The 20,778-nt window shown below is 39.6% G+C and overlaps 1 protein-coding gene across 6 annotated transcripts in view; it reads right to left on the bottom strand.

Annotated features, from left to right (window-relative positions):
• Nucleotides 1-2,726: 2,726 nt before the first annotated feature.
• ELOVL7 (ELOVL fatty acid elongase 7) overlaps nucleotides 2,727-20,778 on the bottom strand; it is a 61,245-nt gene continuing 43,193 nt past the window's right edge. For 5 of the 6 annotated variants that reach the window (XM_039544606.1, XM_039544604.1, XM_039544609.1 and 2 more), the window contains 6 exons: nucleotides 16,770-16,960; nucleotides 13,651-13,731; nucleotides 12,800-12,856; nucleotides 9,505-9,610; nucleotides 5,984-6,120; nucleotides 2,727-4,681 (listed from right to left, as the gene is read on the bottom strand). In XM_039544606.1, the coding sequence (XP_039400540.1) occupies nucleotides 4,472-4,681; nucleotides 5,984-6,120; nucleotides 9,505-9,610; nucleotides 12,800-12,856; nucleotides 13,651-13,731; nucleotides 16,770-16,960 (782 nt within the window). In that variant the 3' untranslated portion in view covers nucleotides 2,727-4,471. Of the gene's footprint in view, nucleotides 4,682-5,983; nucleotides 6,121-7,394; nucleotides 7,472-9,504; nucleotides 9,611-12,799; nucleotides 12,857-13,650; nucleotides 13,732-16,769; nucleotides 16,961-20,778 lie in introns of those variants that run through there. The other variant, XM_039544610.1, reaches the window with a different exon arrangement.

Genomic DNA, 20,778 nt, shown 5'->3' on the forward strand with positions numbered 1-20,778 from the left:
CTGTGAGACCCAGTCCAGTAGGTGTGCTCAGAAGCTGCTTTCAGGCCTGGGTCTCACTCACAAGCTGGCTGCCAGAGGAGGCAGGGGTGCTGCTGCCACCTCATAACTTTTAATTCAGTGATTAGAGCACTCATCTGGATTGTAGGAAACCCAGGTTCAATTTCCCTCTCTGCCTGCTGCTGGGGAGAAAGGGTTTGAACATGGGTCTCCCACACATCTCAGTTGAGTGTTCTAATCACTGAACTATGGGCTGCTCTGATGCACAGCTCCCACAGCATCCCTGTTGAAGCTGTTCCAATGTGTATAACTAAATAGAATCACTGGAGTAGGGGGACTGGACCTGGCCTGTCTCCCCTCCTGCCAGGGGTGACCTGTCAGGCTGTAGGGTTATTCTCTCTGACACACTGACTACTTAAATATTTATACAGCCGTGCTCCTAAAGGTGGTTGATACCATTTTTCCCTCACTCAGTAATGCTGACAAACAGGAAATTTTACTGACATTTTAGTTACTACAATATTTGTACCTTCAAGCAGTACATGTCCAAATCTCATTGGTAACAGCCCTATATATTGGGAAGAAAGGGTAGTATATGGCTCTGTTATAGGCATGGCTTACGGACCAAAATTTAAAATTGAATTTGGCTCTCACAAGGAAATGACTTATAGAGTAGTGCTTGAGGGGGCTTTTTTGTTTTTTGTTTTCCCAGCCAGAAGAATAGTAACTTTTTTCTTAATGATACTAAAGCTACATTAAAATTCTCTGCTTATACTTTAAGAAAATTAATGGGTTCACACACCATAGAGCCACTTTTGAGCTACCACTGGTGCACGCTATATTAGAGAATTTTCAGTCTTGTGAAAAGTTTGCTACAGCTGATAATCTTGGCAATGGGAAATTGACTGTTTAAGGATAACATGGCATCTACAAATTCTTGCTGATTTCTCCCCCACCCATCTTTTCAATCAAATTTTTTTCTTGGTCACTTTTTCCTAATACTTCTATTACAGGTAGCCAGCTCTGGCCTCCCAGACATCCACCTTTCTACCCCGGAGCTGTCCAAAATAATCTCCCCTCACCAGCCAAACTCCTTTCAATGATTTTCTCCCCATTGTCTGAGTCATATTTAAACTAGGCCTAATTTACTGCCCTCTATGCCTTCCCCTCTCTTCTAAATTGCTCTCAGTAACACCTTTCTTCCAGGAGACCAATAAACCCTAAACCATGCCTTGCTTAGCTTCACTAATGAACAGGATTGTTTTACTTGTTCTTTCTCTCACTTCCCTATTTGGATATTATCTAGGTAAGTTTGTAAACGCTTCAGCACCGGAGCTTGGTCTTCATATATGTCTAGAAAGCATCCGTCCCAATAAAAACATTAAACCTGCTTACTGATTTTAGCCACTATTTTATAAAGTGAAGGCATCATGTACACTATGTAATACAGACAGTGAGCACTGAGTTTTCAGGAAACATCCAGCAGAGGGCTCTAATACCTCAGCTAAACCTCTGAAATGAGACTCAAACCAATTTCCCTCAGTATCTGTAGACACCCATTCATACTGATTGTTCCATTTTCTCTACCCACTTATTCTGACCTAAAACATAGAGAGTGGGTCTGAGTTTTTCCAAGCATGGTTTGGGCACAGAGACAAACTGATCCATTTTATACAAAAATGTATTAGCCTTAGGGAGAAGCCTCTAGTTATTAAAGAGGAGTGACTAAAAGTGCTACATTAGGCTCTGTGGTTTTGAGTGGCCAAAGGTTTTGTGCAAGGTAGTGAATTTGAGAATAATTTGGTGGTACTTAAATGATTACCACATACTACACATGCATATAGACCTACAGGATGAATCAGGACCACCCCTCTGAAAGGATTAGTTTCCCTTCAACTGTTACCAACTCAGATGTTTACTTTCCAACAACATTGAGGTGGAGAGAAGTAGGTCAAAGGACTTGTGAAACTAAAGTTGCTCTTTCTCTTCTTGCATGGGGGTGAGCTAGGCGTGTATACTATGATGGAAATAAAGGTGAGTAGTGATGCATAGAATTGTTTTAAGAAAAGAGTATTGCTGACCTATTTCTGGATGTCTACCTATTCTTTTGTTTGCTGGTTAAATAAGGCTTCATAGGGCAAAAGAGGGCTGACTACAAAAGTATGACCTGGCCACATAAGATGTGGAAAAATAATCCAGTATGTGGATAAGGAATTACTGAAGTAGAGAATGTTTGCTCTTCAGGGGTCTGTTAGAACAGCAGTGCTTTTACTGTAAGAAAACTAAGCAGTAGCAGCCTCTCCTCAGCCCACCTACACAGAAGGAAAATGTTGCTTCATCTCCCTTTCCCTACCTCCATCACCTCCTGAAAATGTTTTCTAGAAATTACCAGGCATGAGGAGTAATTTTTGGAAACCTGGTATTCCATGTAAATAGTGACTGTACATACATTACTCTCATAGAAAGATGGTCAGTGCTAGCACAAGGGTGTATCTTGGTCTTCTCCAAGATTTGTTTGCTAATTCATCTAAAAAAGAAATCCACCAAAACAGTAAAAATCAAACTTCACTCACCCAGCAAGTTTGGAAATACGAGTTATAAAACACTCATTTAAGATATTAATCATTATATGCTGGAAGATGATGGGTATAAATCTTAGTTCTTTAATATCTTCTTACAGTATATCAAAACAACTTCGATGGAGTTTTTTCATCATGTTATTAAAAGACAGCTCATTGGGGGTATTAGGTCTTACACACAGATTAAGATAAAATTAAAGAAGAAATTCAAACTAAGCATTGCAGCATTATCATCTATTTTGTTACAAGAAAACAGTATTAGACATATATATATCTAATAGTCTTCAAATAGCAACCAAGTCCCCATATGCCACTTTAACATTTAACAAGGCGGAAAAACAAGAAGCAAATTTGTGTTTATTAGTTCAGAAAGGAAGACTCAGATATGTTATTTTATAAGAAGTCACTTGCAACACTATTCTGGTAATCCTGTACATATAACAACAAAACATGCCTTTTTGGAGTTCTCCAACCACTAATGCAAAAATGGGTGAGTCAGAAGACATTTTAGAGAACATCACAACTCCAGCAGATCGGAACAGAGTACAAGATAGATTTCAGCCCATCACTAGTAAGAGTTGTCACAAAAACAAAATCAATCAATGCTGTATGGTGTGCATCTCAAGGCAGAATATATTTTAGCTTAGTTCTGCATAATACAGTCATTCTTTGACCATTTCACAGAAGCAGAGAGATATTATCTGCATATAGCTATAGGTCCTATAAATTGCTACTAAGCCAGCTGACATGTCCCTCTGATCAGTCCCTTATCAGTTCATTCTGCATAGTTTGGAGTTAACTAGTACATGTTTATCTGCCCCTTCTCCCTCTCCATAAATCTGTGTAGTTTGCAGTCTCTTTGAACAGTTCATTTAGTACCACATGGCAAAAACAAGGCACTTCTGCTATTAACAGAGAAACTTAGCCATGAATTTTACAAAACAATTTCTCATTAGGCACCGTTCATTTCCACAGGCAGTGGAAAGGAGAAAGAATACAGCAAAATAATGAAACTGCCATTTGTATTTTTACACAAAACCTATTCTAAAAATGTAATATGGTTTTGGTTGTTGAATTGCATGATATTTTTTCCAGTAAACATTCCTGTTTGCTGATATCAAAATACAGCTACAGACAATTTTGAATAGTATGAGGTAAGATTGTTATTCTACTTCAATGAATCAAATCACTTTTTTTTGACTGGATGTTAAATCAAAAGTTTTTATGATTATAATGTTCAATTAAGTAAAAAACATTAACTTAAATCATTTTAGTAAAAGACTTTATAATCCAAAAATCCATCTTTGTTTTTTTAAACACACTAATCTGCCAAGGTTTTATTTAACTTATATTATTTAAAATGGTACATTTTGTACAAAAAATATGAATGTTTACAGGTATTAACTATATTAACAATGTGTTTTAGTCTATAAATTATGAATGTAACAATGATTTTTCATGGTTATTTCATTAAAATTAAACTACAATTTCAACAGCTTATGATTTCAGTTAAAATGAATGCTCTTTATACCTTTTTGTAGTGCTCAAAGTATTCTGTACTTATCATACACTTTCTTAAAGAAGATCTTTTTATTTATATGCATCTCACCTATAAGAATGCAATTAAATAGTCATTTCTTCTCGGCACAAAGAGAAAATTTCTCTAGATATGTGCAGCAAGTCACTGAAAACCTGCAAATCTTTAATCAGAAAATTACCCCTCCCCCCGACCCTGCAACATCAGAAACCCAAATAACTTATTGTAAAAATACAAGCTCTGTTTTGGAAAAACATGTAAAATGTACACAGTGTAGTGCGCACCTAAATATCTTGATTGTCAAGTAGTACAAATTACTGGTCTGAGATGTACACATTTATATAGATGAGACATTGCTTCAGTGATCTTTGCTTTTGCTGATTCCGTTTTTCATAGTCTTTGGTGGTCTCTGTCCCCTGGTGTAAGCATGATACCAGAAGTGGAGAAACAGGATTAAAAACATAGAACCATAGAGCCAAATAACGAATATGAAAACTGGATACTGATATGGACAATCATCCATAAAGTAGATTTGTCCTATGTGAACTGTAACCATAAGAAACTGAACCTGGAGGAAACAGACAAGGAAAAATATGCTCAGTTATACAGTATGATTTTAAAAAATGTAAAAAGATTACTTGAGAGAAGTTTAAATAGTGGTCAGCATAATGTGCGCACACACAAAAAGAGAAGGTTGGTGAGAAATAGGATTTGTGTAGTCCTGCAAAACTCCACTCTCCTACTTGGCCAGGGAGAGGTGGTTTTTTGATGAAGTAATTTTTTTTTTTAAGTTATAAACATCATCATGGTACAAGGATAGGAGAGTAGATCCATATCAGGGAGACCAAGGAAGGAACTCTTCCTACCAGTCAGAGGGGAAGGCCTGGCTGGAGCTATTTTCAAGGTGGCACATTCTCAGAGGGATTGATTTTGCCACCCCTTAAAGTTGACTAGTTCCATTGACTACTTGCATAATAATGTGGTAAACTAAAAGTATTAGGCCATTGAGCAGAGGCATAAACAAACTATCAAAATCTTCTATAGGAAGAGAAGTTAGGGATTACATCTGATTAGTTTAGTTTAGATAGGAAACAAAAATGGTAGCACATCTAAAGTATATAAAACAAAATGGCAGCCAAAGAAATTTAAAAGGTAACCAAATTGATAATGGTTTAAAAAAAAAAAATTCCCTTGCTTTCCCCTTACCACACTACAATTTATTTGGCGAACTCAGGGCCACACAATATTGAAGCACAGAATTTAGAAGGGTTTTTTAAGAAAGATTGTCATATGAAAATCGTAATGCTCAATTACAATAGCTATGATAAAAATGCTTCAGATAATTCAGTTGTTTCTTAATAAGGCCAAATCCAAATTAAAGAGATGATATCAGCTTCTGTAGACCCAAATGTTTACCTTACTTTAAAGGAAGATAAATCTTTAAAAAAAAAAAAAAGGTTACAAGGACTATTTCTTAATTTAATACCGTTTTGCAAATTTCTTTTTAAAAAACAAACACACACTTTGTTTCTAGTGAGAGTTCATACTCCAGTAGTTCTTAAATGGACAAACAGTTCTTTAATCAATACACTTAGAGTACAAAGCAATTAAATACACTGAGTACCTACAACTCCCACTGACTTCAAAGATAACTGTGGGTTCTCAGAACCTCCGGAAATCAGTTCAACAGATTTTATTTACACGGTTGACTGGTCTCATGATTTCTACTGAACTCAGTTGAAAAATTAAGGTAAAACTCTTTTGTGCCATAGTAAAAATAATTCTTAACTACGTTCATAGAAGTGACATTAAGAACTCACTCACAAACAACTTGACTGTCTGCAAAAAGTCTGGCTCAGGGAATACTCACAAGCTGTATAGAGGTCATGTGTTTTTTCCACCACAAGTATTTATAATAGGCTGGTCCCAGTGAACAGAGCCCATAGTAGCTGTACATGATGACGTGCACAATGCAGTTTAACAGAGCATGGAATGTTCCTAACCCACCTGTAGAATAATAAGATTGTTACACCAGCGATCCTAAAAAAAAACAATCCTGTGTCTAGCTACCACGCAAGGTTTTTGCCTTGTGTTAGTTAAGTAGAAAACTAGATAAAAGCATGAGGCTCTGTGTGGAGGGGTCTCCGACTTTCACTAGCGCATAAAATACAAAGATTCAAGTTAAGCTCTGTAGTTGCCAACTCTGAAAGATTTCAGCAGTTCCCTTTCTTCTCAGCAAATGCTTATGTAACTATTTTAGCCAACACCCTAGTAAAATGTTGCAATGTTTGTAAGTCAGTTTTCCAAAGCTGTAATAAAAGTGTAATTAGTCTAACTGAATGCAAACAAGTTTTTTGTTAGTGTGTTATATGAAGGGGGCTCAAACACCTCTGCGACATCACCCCTCCTGCTCTACCTCTTTCCTAGATCCTATGATTGGCTTTTCATGAGTCCAGGGGCCGAAACTATATAGCAATCCTACCTCTAGCCCTTAGAGGTTCCCAGTAAAGGTACTACAGCTCAAGGCTCTACTCTCTATCCTTTTGAGTCACTCTCTGGGGACAGTTCCAGAGGATCCATGTTCCCAGGACCAGGGAAGACCCAAGGGGCAGAAGTGTGGGACCTCAAGATATGTGACCTTAACCACCCATGCAACCCTCAAGTTTGGGACCAAATCCATTAAATGGAATGATAATGAAGGAACTCGTCATTGAGGGGAACCATGCAGATATTTCCTTCTCTAGAACCCTCTCTCCTGCTCAGTTTCCAATAGGGTTAAATTATCTTGGCCGTAGTAGTAATATTTAAGAAGTGAATTGAGTTTTAAATATAGCTGGTCAAAAATGGTTGAGAGAGAGAGGGAGAGAAAATCCATGAAAACACTTTTAGCAAAAAAAATAATTTGGTTGAAAGCCCAATTATGTATCAAAAACAGTTTCAACTAGCCCTAATTTTAAAAATAAATGTTTCCTTTATTAATGATTAGAGCAGTTAGTGGAGCTTTCCCCTTCCACTGATGACCATCATCAGTTTTAATTGAAAATTCTCTCTAAAATGTTGTGTTTCTAGGTCACATATTCCCAAACAATTTGACTGCTTTTCTGAGACTAATTTATTTACTTTTTTAGGCTGCATAATGAAAATTCATGGAAGAAGCCTCAAAATGAGTTACCGTACATTAGAAAAAAGCTACCTAGGCAACATTACAAAAATACTGTTACACAAGAAAGTGACTGCACTGCATAAAAATGGTTTTCAATTCTCTGTCAGGTCATAAGAAGAAGATCCCCATCTCTTTACAAACTTATTTGGATGATTTGGACTAAGAACAAGGTCAGAGGGCTGGGCAGCAGACAACCTAATATTATTTAAAAGGAAAAAATAATTAGGAAATGAAATACAAGATAAACATCAATTGTACTGAAATTCTTGGAATTTATTTTAAGGTGTCAAAGAGAACATTTGGAAAGATTAGTTTAAAAGATAGGCAATAAAGCTTTGAGAAAGAAACAATACTCTAAGGTTACATGAGGGAATATTTGACTTGAGTCAGTAAATGGATCTCTCACTTTGTGGAAAGCATTTGCCAGATTACCACATAGGAGATTTAAGTCTGAGATGCCTTGTCTTGGAACAAGTACACAGCTGGTATACCATTCTGAAGCCCAGCTAAAGGGCAGGAAATTAACAGTATGGGTAATGTAATCTTTTTGAGGGGAGGTACTGTTAAGTGCTGGGGATACCAGATTAATGTGTTTTATATTAACAGATCTAAAATGGTCTGAAAACGGAGGAAGGTAACTCCAATTTTAGTACTACAGTACCACTGATTTGGGGAAAAGGATGCAGTTCAAAACATGAGAGTTTCTTTATATATTAGAAATTGGACTCAAACACAGTGAAAATATAGCAGTCTCCTTCATTAGCTAACTGCACATTAGACAACTTTCCATGGAATCCATGCAAAGCTTTTGTACCTCTTTCAGGATATATTTTTGTATGCATGCAACTAATATACACAGGAGGGATTAGGTAGGCAAAGGTTCTCTCCTTCAATTAAGCATCAAAGCTGTGGGGAAAAAAACAATGTCAAGGAAGATGGGTGAAATGTTACAGAAAAGGAAACTATGCCCAGACAAGAACTTCTGTTGTCTCCACTGATTTTTCAACTAGTAACCCCTTCCAGACACCCCCACCAGGAATAAAATCCCCCACCAGGAGTTCTAATAGGCTTGAATTTGCTCTGCAGGTTGCAGGCTATGTCTACACTACAAGCAAGGGGTATGATTCCCCAGCTCACGTACACATTTGCAGTAGCTTGATGAAAGCTGGCACAAGTATAAATAGTAGCATCACTGTGGTACAATGGGCAGCAGCACAACTTAGCTAGCATGTACCCACTATTTTCAGGATTCTTATACTCTTCATGGCAAGCCATGCCTGACACTGCATGTCTGGCCACAGTAAGGTTACTATTTATATGTGCACTAACGTTCATCAAGCTACTGCAGGTATACATATGTGAGCTGGGGAACCATGCTCCTAGCTCAAGATGCAGCCTTAAGTCCGTTACACCGTAAAGCGCCAGGTTAGAAAGACCATGCATTCTACAAGCTTCTGATGCAAGGATCTCTCTGGATTTTTGTCATTTCTGCTCTGTGGAGAGATTGTTGAGGCGAGCGGAGGGATTTATAAGATTAAGGTAACAAGAGAGTATAAAGACCGAGATGAGGGAAAAACAGCAGGTGGTTTCCCAGTTTCCAAACATTTGGATGCTATCTTTTAAGTTGCTGGCCCTTCACAGACAGATATCACTATATCTAACTAGCTCTGGAAAAGTTACAGCATTATCTCTGGCTACAGTTCTGCTCCCAAAGGCCAGTCAGAAATAACTGCAACAAAAACTAGAATAATTTCTAAATAAAATTAAGGCTATAGAGAGAAAGAATGATGAGAAAAAAAACCTCTCTCGTCTGATTAGATTTGTGTGTTCCAAGGGACAATGTCAACATGAAATCTACTCAATTATTTTTTGTAGTAGTTTCAGTAATAAAGTACCTGCCCCATAATTCCCCTGCTGGGTTTTACAAACCACAGCCTCCCCATTGGTATGCCATCCTCCTGCCCCTAGCTGCCCCCCACCTCCACCCGCAGCAAGAGGGGAAAATGACTATACACAATGTGTTGCCAAATGGAAGATTTCGCCCTCCCTTATAATCTAGTTCAGGTACAGTAATCTTTGGGCACTGCTTGTAACTCTAGCAGATACAAATTATGACCAAGTGATTTTTTTTTTTAAATTGACAGTGTCCATTTGAACATGTTTTTCATTTATAGAGTATGGAGGTTTTACTACAACACATATAGTATAATTTTAGCTGTCTTGACTACCTGCAGCAAATTTGACTCCGAACCACCAGGTCCACGGCATGATTGAGTGATGCAAGACATGCAGGAATGTAATCTGGCCCTCTTTCTTTCGCAGAACAAAAAAGATCTGAAATAGTTTTAAGAATAAGAGATTAGAAAAGTCACATGTGAAAGTAGTTTGCAGTTAGTTGTACGCACAAACGTAGGTTGCTCAACACAGTACATTAAAATTCTTTGCACTTATGTTCATTTTATGTATGTGGAAATTGAGTGACAGATTGAGGGGCTGATTTTCAAAGGCACTGAATAATCTAAACTTCTGTTACAAATAATGCAAGCTGCAGAAGATCAGCATTTCTGATCATCAGTTCAGATGTCTCAACTCCTAGCTCCATGCTCAAGCCACTATACTACAACCACCTCTCCTTTGAGGACTCTTCATCCACAGTACAGTAACTCCTCACCTAAAGTCATCCTGGTTAACGTTGTTTCATTGCTAAGCAATTAGAGAACCTGCTCATTTAAAGTTGTGCAATGCTCCACTATTATGTTGTTTGGCTGCCTGCTTTCTCCACAACTGGCAGCCTCCCTATGGCCTCCCCTCCCTCCAGCACCTCTCGCCTGCCAGCAGACCCTGCAGATCAGCGCCTTCCCCTTCCTCCCTCCGCCTCCTGCCCGCGGCAATCAACTGGCTTGCAGCATTCAGAAGGGAGGGGGGAGGAGCGAGGACACAGCATGCAAAGTAAAGAAGGAGGAGGTGGGGGGGAGAAGAGGCGGGTCAAGGGTGGAGGCTTGGGGGAAGGGGTGGAGTGGATGAGCAGAGGGTTGAGCCCCCTGCCCCCGGCAGGGTCAGTGCCTGTGCTTGCAAGAACAGCAAGAGGAGCAGCCGGACAATCCCTCCTCTTCCACTCTCTGACTCCAACACCTAAACCAAGCTTCATACTCAGCAATGGTGATTCTAGTATTACATTGTTTCTTTAAAACTGTTTAAAGCTTATACAGTACCTGTATTAAATTGCTTGTTTAAAATGGTTTAAAATGTATATAATGCCTTTTGAATGGAAAAAAAAATTTCCCCTGGAACCTAGCGCCCTCCCCCCCCCCATTTACATTAATTCTTATGGGGAAATTGGATTCACTTAACATTATTTCACTTAAAGTCACATTTTTCAGGAACATAACTACAACGTTAAGCGAGGAGTTACTGTAGTACAAAAAACTGTCTATAAGATATTTCCAAAAATATATTCATACTGGTTCAGTGTTTCGTCATTGTAGTGAGGGTCTGAAAATCAGGCCCAGGTACCCCTCCCATGCTTCAATTTCTGATCTGTATAAGGGTTATAATGGCACTTCACCTTTTTAAAGCCCTTAAGATGTATGAATAAAACATTAAGTGCAAAATTGGCAAGCTCATAGGCAAGGTTTAGAAAGAATTGAAAGCAAGAGAAGTGTGGTTTTCAACATATTTAGTGAGGAAGTCAATTCCAGATGCAGCAATCTAAAAGAAAGTGACACCCATTTTATGGTGGCCAATTACTGGGAAGTAACTTAAGAGTCCACGACCTGAGAATGAGAGTGTGGAGGATGAAGAGGTGGATAGGAAATCAGAGGGTGGAATTAAATAAATCTACAGAGTCCTGAAAGGCACTTTTAATACATTCAGGGATGGCTATGAAGCCAGTGAAAGTAATGGAGGATGCAGGAAAGATGGCCCCAATTCCAGGACTGAACTGTCCAGCCAGAGTATTTTAGACCTCTTGAAGTTCTGAGTATAACAGGTTGAGATGAGTATTGGAGGCAACTGAAAAGACAGGATGATTTAAAGATCTGACTTTAAGGCACAGAAAAGGTACACAGAAGGCAGAAAAGATTAAATCAGAACCATCATGTAACTAAAGACAGACAGACTATCTAGCACTTGCCATGTTAAAAGCACTACAGAGACAATAACTGCCCAAAGATGTGAAAAGGAAGGTGGGATAGTATTGAGAGGGTTGAAGGTGGATATTTTCTATGGACAAAGTGCTGCCATAGTAAATGTCCATCAATCTGCCAAGGAAAACTGTTAAGGGAGCAAAGGGCAAAACCATTCTAAAAGCAGAATACAATAGATTGGAATAAATGTGGGAATGAGAAGAGTAGAGTCGGATAGCAAGAGCAGGTAGAAGATGGCACCCAGAAAGAGGGGAATAGAGTGGTCACATGGGACAGAGAAAACATGCATACACGCAGGGGCGGCTCTAGGATTTCCGCTGCCCCAAGCATGGCGGCATGCCACGGGGGGGCGCTCTGGCGGTCGCCGGTCCCGCGGCTGCGGTGAACCTCCCGCAGACGTGCCTGCGGAGGGTCTGCTGGTCCCGTGGCTCCAGCGGACCTCCCGCAGGCATGCCTGCGGGAGGTCCACCGGAGCCGCCTGCCGTGGGACGCTGCCCCAAGCGCGCGCTTGGCCCACTGGGGTCTGGAGCCGGCCCTGCATACACGACTGTTTTCATGTGGCTAGAAATAGTAAATTAAGCAGCACAATAGTAACACCAAAGTATGTTGCCAAAGTTTCAAGCAATTAAACTTTCACAATCAAACTGAAAAGAAGCTGAGATATATGTACCTAAACAAACAAGAAGGCACAAGGGCAACTATACAACTAGAAGGATTCAGATGAAGAAAATAACTTTTCAGATCCAGGACCAATTGAAGATCACCAGTCAGTAGATAGTAGAAAAGAGAGGGAGGTCACCCAACTTCCATTTCCAGCATTCCTGGTCCCTCCAACAGGAGATCTGAGATCTAGTTAGTTGGGCCTTAGAAACAGTCCAGAGTGTCAGGTGAACGTTGTGTAACTACTCATGACTGCCAGGATGGGTACTTTAAATTGAGGCAGGTGGGTACAGTTGGCTGTGCCAAACCCCCCCAACTGCCAATGTTTGAGAAACAGGAGGGAAAGTTGTTGGGGGAGGAAATGAAGGAAGACTTGAAGCATAACCAGCACTTGTTTCCAGCCAATCTACCCTAACTGAGTACTTCCCAGGATAGTTTGAAAGAACCATAGCATGCTATCATTTTTAGAGACTTCCCATTGTAACTAATGGGGAGATATGCTTAAAAGTTTGTGGTATAGAAAAGCCTGAAATGTTTCTCCGCTCTTAATAAAGAGCTGTTATCCTTTACTAACAGATTCTGTTGATTGAATAGATGAGGTCTGATTAGTGAGCAAACAGAGTAAAGCTACTGTATGATCCAACTGCTATAAACTCTAATGTCCCTTTTTCTGTATGGAGATCACAGTATTTACCAGGTTGGGTCACTACATACTTACAGTGTCTAATAATTCAATGAATTTGGAGAAGTAGTACAGCCAACAAGTCCGAACCATCTAAAAAAAATAATCCAAAAAATACACAGGGTCAAGTCTAATGAAGTCATTAGAACATCAGTCTAATTTTTGTTTCTTTTCTTTAAAAATAAGGAAGCAAAACAAATGCCTTTTCAGCCTCAGGGAACTTTAAAATGTTGAACTGAATAAGCAAACACACTGGATATATATATAAATAAAATAAACCATTTTAATGAAATCTGAATGTCACACAAGGTATGTCAAGTCTACACTTTATTTTTTTATTCAAATGTTTTAAGAAATTATATAAATATGCTGAATCCATGAGTCTCTATCAAAACCTTTGAGTTAAAAGCTGCTTTTCCATAAAAAGAAACAATCTGGGGAAATATATTTGATTTTGAGGTCAAGCTTTATAAATATAGCACAATATATCATGTATTGTATTAAGGGCTTGTTTTATTTACAAATGTATGTACTCCTAAATAGAAAAAGATATACCAAATCTAGCATAAAGGTTCTATTTCATTGCAAATCAACATGTTTGAAGGGTTATATGAAGCAATGAAAATGTACCTTTCTTTAGAAAAGAACTGAAGAACAATAGAAAAGTTGATTAATATTGAAGATTTAAATCAAGGTTTCCAATTGGTGATTTAAGTCACTGATTTAAATCAATCCACCCTGCTAGCACATGTTGCTGCCAACATCCCTTTCATCACCCTTTATAGTCACTTATGTGCTCTTCATTATGCATCAAGGCATTTTCATTAAAAGCATTCCAAAAATATAAAAAGTTAATGTAGCATAATTAGCTTCATTTGGTTACTTACTCTCAGAGCTGTAGGTGACCTGGAGTAGTCAACAAGGTCACATCGGAATGAATAACCTGTGGCCCAACCAGACATAAGAAACTGTAACAAGGAGAAGCGGGAGAGGAAAGATTTACTTTATCACTTGAGAAAATTCATTAATTTCAGTTAACCTTAATAATCACATAATGATTTAAAAAAAGCCTGTGCATTCAGTCAGCTTGTCAGCCATTATCTACCTCAATGTGGAATGGCAACACTCTTAAACTCTGCTGCTGTAGCACTGTAGAGAGATTTGAATCTCATAACTTGACAATATGGATGAGAACGCCAACTATATCCACATCAGTGCTCCTAAGCCTCAGTGCCACAAGAGAAGAAATAGCTGCTCCCCCGAACAGACATTAGATCAGTGTCTCTCTTCTCACTATGGGAAGCAGGTGATTGAAACAAAAACTATCCCCCCAAAAAAGTGAGTATTGGTATTGAATCCAGGCATTTCGATACATAAGATACTTTTAACGAGTCAAGTACTAACACAGAACCACATTTTTATTATTTAGAAGTTAAGTAACTCAGTTCTTCACAGATTTTCTACAAATGGAAATACAGTACATGCAGGACCAGGGAATTCAGCTAATTAAGTCTTTGTATTACAATTTAGCCTGTTCAGCATGTACTTGTGACTGGCCAACAGTGTAATAAAATAATATCACACCATGATGAGGAAATCCTAGTAACAAGAATTAGCATCCAAAAGTTACTATGTCCACATAGAATTTGAACTGCAATTTGTACATTTGTCAGATGTCCCCCATGCACTTAATGATTTTGGCCAATCACATGCTAGGTTGAACTGCACATAGTTTCTTAGATCTATTTGCAACAAGTTCATAATAGGGGACCCACAAAAAAAAAACAAAAAGGCAATCCAAAAATCCAAAAAAAAGTTTTTATCCAAGTAAATAATGTTCTGCCGTGGGTTTCCCCCCTCCATTTACAACATCCAGCTGAACTTCAGTTTATAGATACAACCTCTGTTTCAGCAACTGTTTTAGTGAGTTTGGTTGTCTGTAGCCAACAGAAGGGGCTTGAGGCTAGAGAAAAATCAGCGCTGGACTTCTTTTATTTGGTACTACAAGTATCTCAAGTTCTTGTCTCACAAAGTAAATAAATATTTTTGACAAGTTAGACTATAATTGTCAGAAGATATGGGGAGCGGTCTTGAGATCACATGCAGATGTACAGTATCAGTGTAACACGTGTCACATCCAATACTCCTTCTATTACTACATTAAAACTCAGCTAAGAGCAGCACTGTAAATATTACACTTTATTCGTGTCTTCTCTCTTCCTAACCCCCTGAATCCCAGCCATTACTATAAAAACTCCAATTGTGTTGAATGAATATTCATTAATTAATCATAATTATCCATGCATGTATAATAGGAAAATACCAAGTTTTCCTGGTAGGTGAAGAGTTGTAGTTTCAATCAAACATGACTTGAATAAGACAAGTAAAAGATTACCCATTTAACAAACCAGACGCTGAAACCAACAGGATTTCAAACATTGTAAGTGAACATAATACCAAACACACCCACAAAATGGCTTATAGCCAGTGAGGAAAAGAATTAATTCAATCTGGTATACAGTATCTATGCATTCTTTTGTGACATTTTAAATAAAGGCTTAATGATAGGCAAATCAAATATCACGTTAGCGTCAAAAGTGAAAGAGGCAAGTGTTTATTTTTTAAAATACGCCTAAAAACAGGACAACCCTAACAAGATCTGTGGAAGCATGCTTTTCAACCTTCTTTGCATTTATGGTATTTGGCACAACAATTATTAACCAACGTTATCAGTTTCTTTTTGAAAGATAAACGTAAAGACTTTGGAGCACTGTTTTTAAAAGCAAAAACTCAGTCTAACACATCATGACGGTTATGGGAACTGGGTTAACTGAAGTACAGCCAATTTGGCAGCAGTATCTGAAAAATTCCATAACCAGTATGCCAAAGATGAAAATAGCTACCACAATAGTATTGTTTCAGCTGGCCAGTTGTAGAAAACTATCAGGCAGCTGCTTGTAGTATTGCTGAGTAGCCACACTGGTTTACTGTCCCAGTTTAGTCTCTTTAAACTGGCATTTCTTTAAGTGTGAGAGAGTTAACTCTAAATGACTATTTGTAGGTGCACATCATGCACATATAGAAATGTATTTTCTCGGTCATTAAACCCAGTGCATCTCACTTAATCACGGTCTAATAAAAATTTTCTTTTCTCCTAAAAAGCCTAGCTTTTTGCTGAGCCACAGGTCAAACACCCCAGAACTCCTCTAGGAAAGGTTTTATTGATTATTCTAAAAACCTTGTTTTATATGGATTGAGACCCTAGACTAAATTTTGTAAATAAAAGGATAATTTACAACATTAGGAAAGTGTGATTGTGCAATTTGAAAACCAAAAACTAATTGAAGAGGATCTTGAACTTAAACATTCCCTGTGCAGTGTGGAAAATCTCAACTTATTCTATCATGTGACAGCCACAAAAAGTAAGACTATAAACAAAGCATGCAACCTGCCAGTCTAGTTCTACCTTCCTCACCCAAAGAAGTTCAAAAACTAAAAATCTAAATACTTTCCAGGTTTTAAATCAAGGGTTCTCAAACTGGGGGGTTGGGACCCCTCAGGGGTCACAAGGTTATTACAGGGAGGGTCGTGAGATGTCAGCCTCCACTCCAAACCCTGCTTTGCCTCCAGCATTTATATTGGCATTAAATATATTTTAAAAAGGTGTTTTTAATTTATAAAGGGGTGGGGGTTGCATTCAGTGGCTTGCTATGTAAAAGAGGTCACCAGTACAAAAAAGTTTGAGGACCACTGTTTTGAAGTGTTCTATTATGGTCTAATATAAAATATGCAATCACCCTCTTGACTGTGTGTTTAACTTTCATTTACAGTCATTGTTAAATTTCTATACTTTGTCCTAAGAAAAATGCCAAATGATTTTTCTTGAGGAGGTTCTCTCTCATCTATTATGCTAATTGTCACAATTGCGGTATCCAAAAAATTACATAATAGTAGCTGAGCTAGCGGAAGAAAAAGGTTAAACAAGTAATTATAGAGAAATACTTACTTCATAAGTCATATACACTGAAAGGGCTACCACACCAAAATTGTAAAATGCCATTATCTGCCTGAGTTCAAAAGGTTTTCGGTTTTCCATGAGTTTTGGTCCCAAAGAAGTGACAAAATAAATATAGGCTCCAATGATAATAGTCTGTGGCACAGGTGAAGACATGAGTAGGAAGCCTTCCACTCTTGGATCTAGAAGAGAAAAAAAAATCCACAGGTTATAATGCTTTTTACATCTACATTAACTTAACATCAAGGATATTCTTTTGTTAAATTCTTGATTAAATTCTTTTCTTAAATTGTTTCTGCTTTCACTGCTCAGGTTTTAGAATCACTATTAGCTTCGGGTTTTTATAACTTGCTTTAACAAGATTTAGTAGCTCCAGGGTTGTTAGCCTCTTCATAAACCAACATTGGTCCTTGCCAGATTCTTTGGAATACCACTCAAGGTAAGTGATTAAAGCCACTGCTGCCCTTGACCACATAATCTCTGGAGACCAGAGGTCAGTTTCTTTCCATTCATCACCTGGCAGTGATTTATTCACAGTTTAAGTCTTCACATTCAACTCACATTAAAAAAGGACATTTTATTGGCAATGTAGAGAAAAATGTTAATATTAACTCAACTACACTAATACTATAAATTGCACCACTAACCAGGCACAAAAGTCTTACAATTAAAGTTTACACATGTGCTCGCCTTTATGGCACACCACATCATCCTCAGGTACAACTGGCTGTTCTGTCCCACACACTAGTACAAATAGTCATTAAAGGATATTGCCTAATTCCCCACTTCCAATCTCATATGCGTTGTCAGGCAATTCTCTGTCCACACCTTGAAGAAAATTCTGGGCATGCTGGCTAAGCAAACCTTGCCTAACAGACTCATATGTAATTCTAAAGTTATTTGCCCAGATAGAGTCATCCTTCACATACTCCTCCCTCGCCAAGATAAAAACCAACAGAAATCTATTAACAGGTACACTTTGCAGATTTATTCATCCATAGATGGTAAGCAGAGTTCACACTCCCTCTCCCCCTTGGTCTATGGAGTTTGTTTCATTCAAGTTACCCCTTAAACTCATCTGGCACTGAGAGTTAGGTCCGCTGCACATATGATATTTGTAGCGTTCCTTCTAAGACATTTCTGATGCCCACTATTGGTGCGACTGAGTCTTCCCAGCAAAGGTTTTGGTTAGTGGCAATTAATCTGGCTATGGAGTGACTTTCAAGGTTGTTTGCTGGATGTCTTTGGTATGAAAACTCCAGTTATTGGATGTTGTCAATTGGAGCCCAAGTTTTGACAAAAACTTTGGAAGCAGAGTTTTCACGCTGAGAAAAGTGTGTGTCATATCATCATACTCCTTCAACATCCATTCAGACACATGTCCTAGATTGGATCTGACGCCCCCCACTTGCATCAATCTCCACCCCATGGAAAGTATGCATTGTCACAAGACAATGTAGTTCACAAGCAAAAAAAGGAAGAGGTCTTGCAAGCAACTGATCCAGGCTGCGTATGAGTGAAATTAAACTCTTCTGGGAAAATGTGACCATTCTTAAAGAACTTCAAATTGGGAAAAGCCCCTATTTTTAAGAACTTTGTCCCTTCTTGTGTTTAATCATACTTGGTTTACTAGTTTGGAGAATGGCTTTAAACCTGGAAGTTTTAACCAGATGATTTGATCCACTACCTACCACTTGTAGAGCCATAACATAGTGCCTGTTAAATCTTGCAATTCCTGAAAGTTGTCCCCACCCCTCTCTCAGAAATATCTGGTTTTGTGCAGGGATTGGTGGGCCCAGAGCTGAGTCTGCACGGTAAACGGAGAATTCACATTAAAATTATCCATATGGAGAAAATTCTGTGAATCCCTCCCCAGGTAGCTTACAAGGATGTTACGTGCTGTGTCTAGAGTTGCTCCATACAAGCCCCGTTTCCCTCATTGACATCGGCTGGAGCTACATTCAAGCTTTTGACAGTGACATCATCTTTTTTAAATTCTGGATCATCATGGGGATCTGGAAGGCTTGACTATTTCTTCTTCACTAGGAAGTGTAGTGACTTGGTTAGTTGTTTTGGACCCCTGCTTTTACCAATTACCTTTTGGGGCGGGTTGTTAGGTTTTTTAACAATACCAACGTGGCTTTTGAATTAGTATTCTGCTGCTTTTGTGGCTTGCTGTCATATTACTGGGGTGGAGTCACGAATCCAGATCGTCAACTTACTGTTGCAATGTTTTAAAAGAACTGCTCAATTCTCCAATTTATTTGCTCACATTTACAAAGCATTAGTCAAGTGCTCTAGGAACTATAAACACACACACACACACACACACACACACACACACACACACACACACACACACACGGCAAGTAATCAGAACTGTAAGAGCATCACCACACCCTCACAACAAGCCACTCCCTTCCACCCACTCCACCAGCTCCTTCCCAATAATCCCTCTGCCCCTGCCGGGAAGAACAAATGTCTTCATCACATCATGATGCAAGACACCATATCCAAGCTCTGGCAGGCTATGGGGTGAGCAACTCAAGTTCCAGTCAAGGATTCTTCAGCAAGAGTGCCCTGCCACCAGATCCATTCCATTTTAACCAAAGAGCTGTTATCTTGAGCACTTATCTGATCCTAGCTTCTATGATGCTGCACAAGGAGAGAAGTGGCTTTCAGGTCATCTGTCCAAAACCCAACTATGTAATGTGTTTATGGGTCAAAAATAGCACCTCAATTAAATGCAACTCCTCCTGGGATCAATTAACTCCTTAGTGTACCTCTATTCCAGTGATGGGCAGCAGAACAAAACCCTAACACAAGCAGCATACAACATTAGCATGGAGACCTTGTCTCTGTCATTTCCTTCTGGGACCCACACAACCACTTGTTAAAGAGCTCAAGTATTTTATTTGGTCTTGTTTCCTAAAAAAGCAGTTTTAAATTTTAATACACACAATCAGAACCTGACAAACCGTATACACTCTTAAAACCTTACTACTCAAAAGAGAATTAGAAGTCTCCACCAGGGGCGGCTCTACCTTTTTGGCCGCCCCAAGCAGTCATGCGCCGGAGGCGCCCCGGAGCCGCGGGAACAGCGGACCTCCCGTGGGCATGACTGCAGAGGGTCCGCTGGTCGCGCAGCTCAGCTGGACCTTCCGCAGCTCCGGACGGTTCGCAGGTCCAGCGGCTCCGGTTGAGCTGCCGCAGGCGTGCCTGCGGGAGGTCCAGCCGAGCCGCGGGACCAGCGAACCGTCCGCAGTCATGCCTGCGGGAGGTCCACTGGAGCCGCGGGACGAGCGCCCCCTCTGCAGTCATGCCTGCGGCAGGTCCGGTCCTCCCGGGGCTCCGGTGGACCTCCCGCAGGCATGACTGCGGCAGGTCCGCCGGCCCAATCTGCCGCCCCCCCCGGGAAAGGGCCGCCCCACGCGCGTGCTTACCGCGCTGGGGTCTGGAGCCGGCCCTGGTCTCCACTAACCCACCCAAAATCCTGCATAAGGCTGCTATCTTCACATTGCAGAAGTCAGAGTGTTAGATGAGAAGCTTCCATGTTAGCTTACCAGGCTATTAGGTTCTCTTGGTGCGGTATTTGCATCTTCACTTCATGGTGTATTTTTAGGCTGAAGAACTCCTCACTATGACACCCCTGGCTCCAAATGAAGTTTCTCCCACTCCAGGTCTGTAGTCTTACAGCTGCTCTGCCTACATTGCCCTTATCAACTCCTTGTTCTCATCCTCATCTGCTTCTGGAGATTCATCCTCCTCCTCTGGTCCATCAGAGCTTTCCTCTGGGCTAGCATCTCCATTCACTTTTAACTTGCCCCCTGGCACCAGCTGTGCCTAATTCCCACTGATGATGGGGAAAAAGCTTTCAGCTATGGTATTAATCTGAACTCATTCGTCCCAGTCCCAGATGTACAGCATCTTTCAGCCATTCATATTTACAGTGAATTTCTGTTCAGATTTCACCATATTTGTCCAGTTCAAGGCAACATAT

Source organism: Mauremys reevesii, linkage group 6 (genome assembly GCF_016161935.1).
Source record: "Mauremys reevesii isolate NIE-2019 linkage group 6, ASM1616193v1, whole genome shotgun sequence".
Lineage (NCBI taxonomy): Eukaryota > Metazoa > Chordata > Testudines > Geoemydidae > Mauremys > Mauremys reevesii.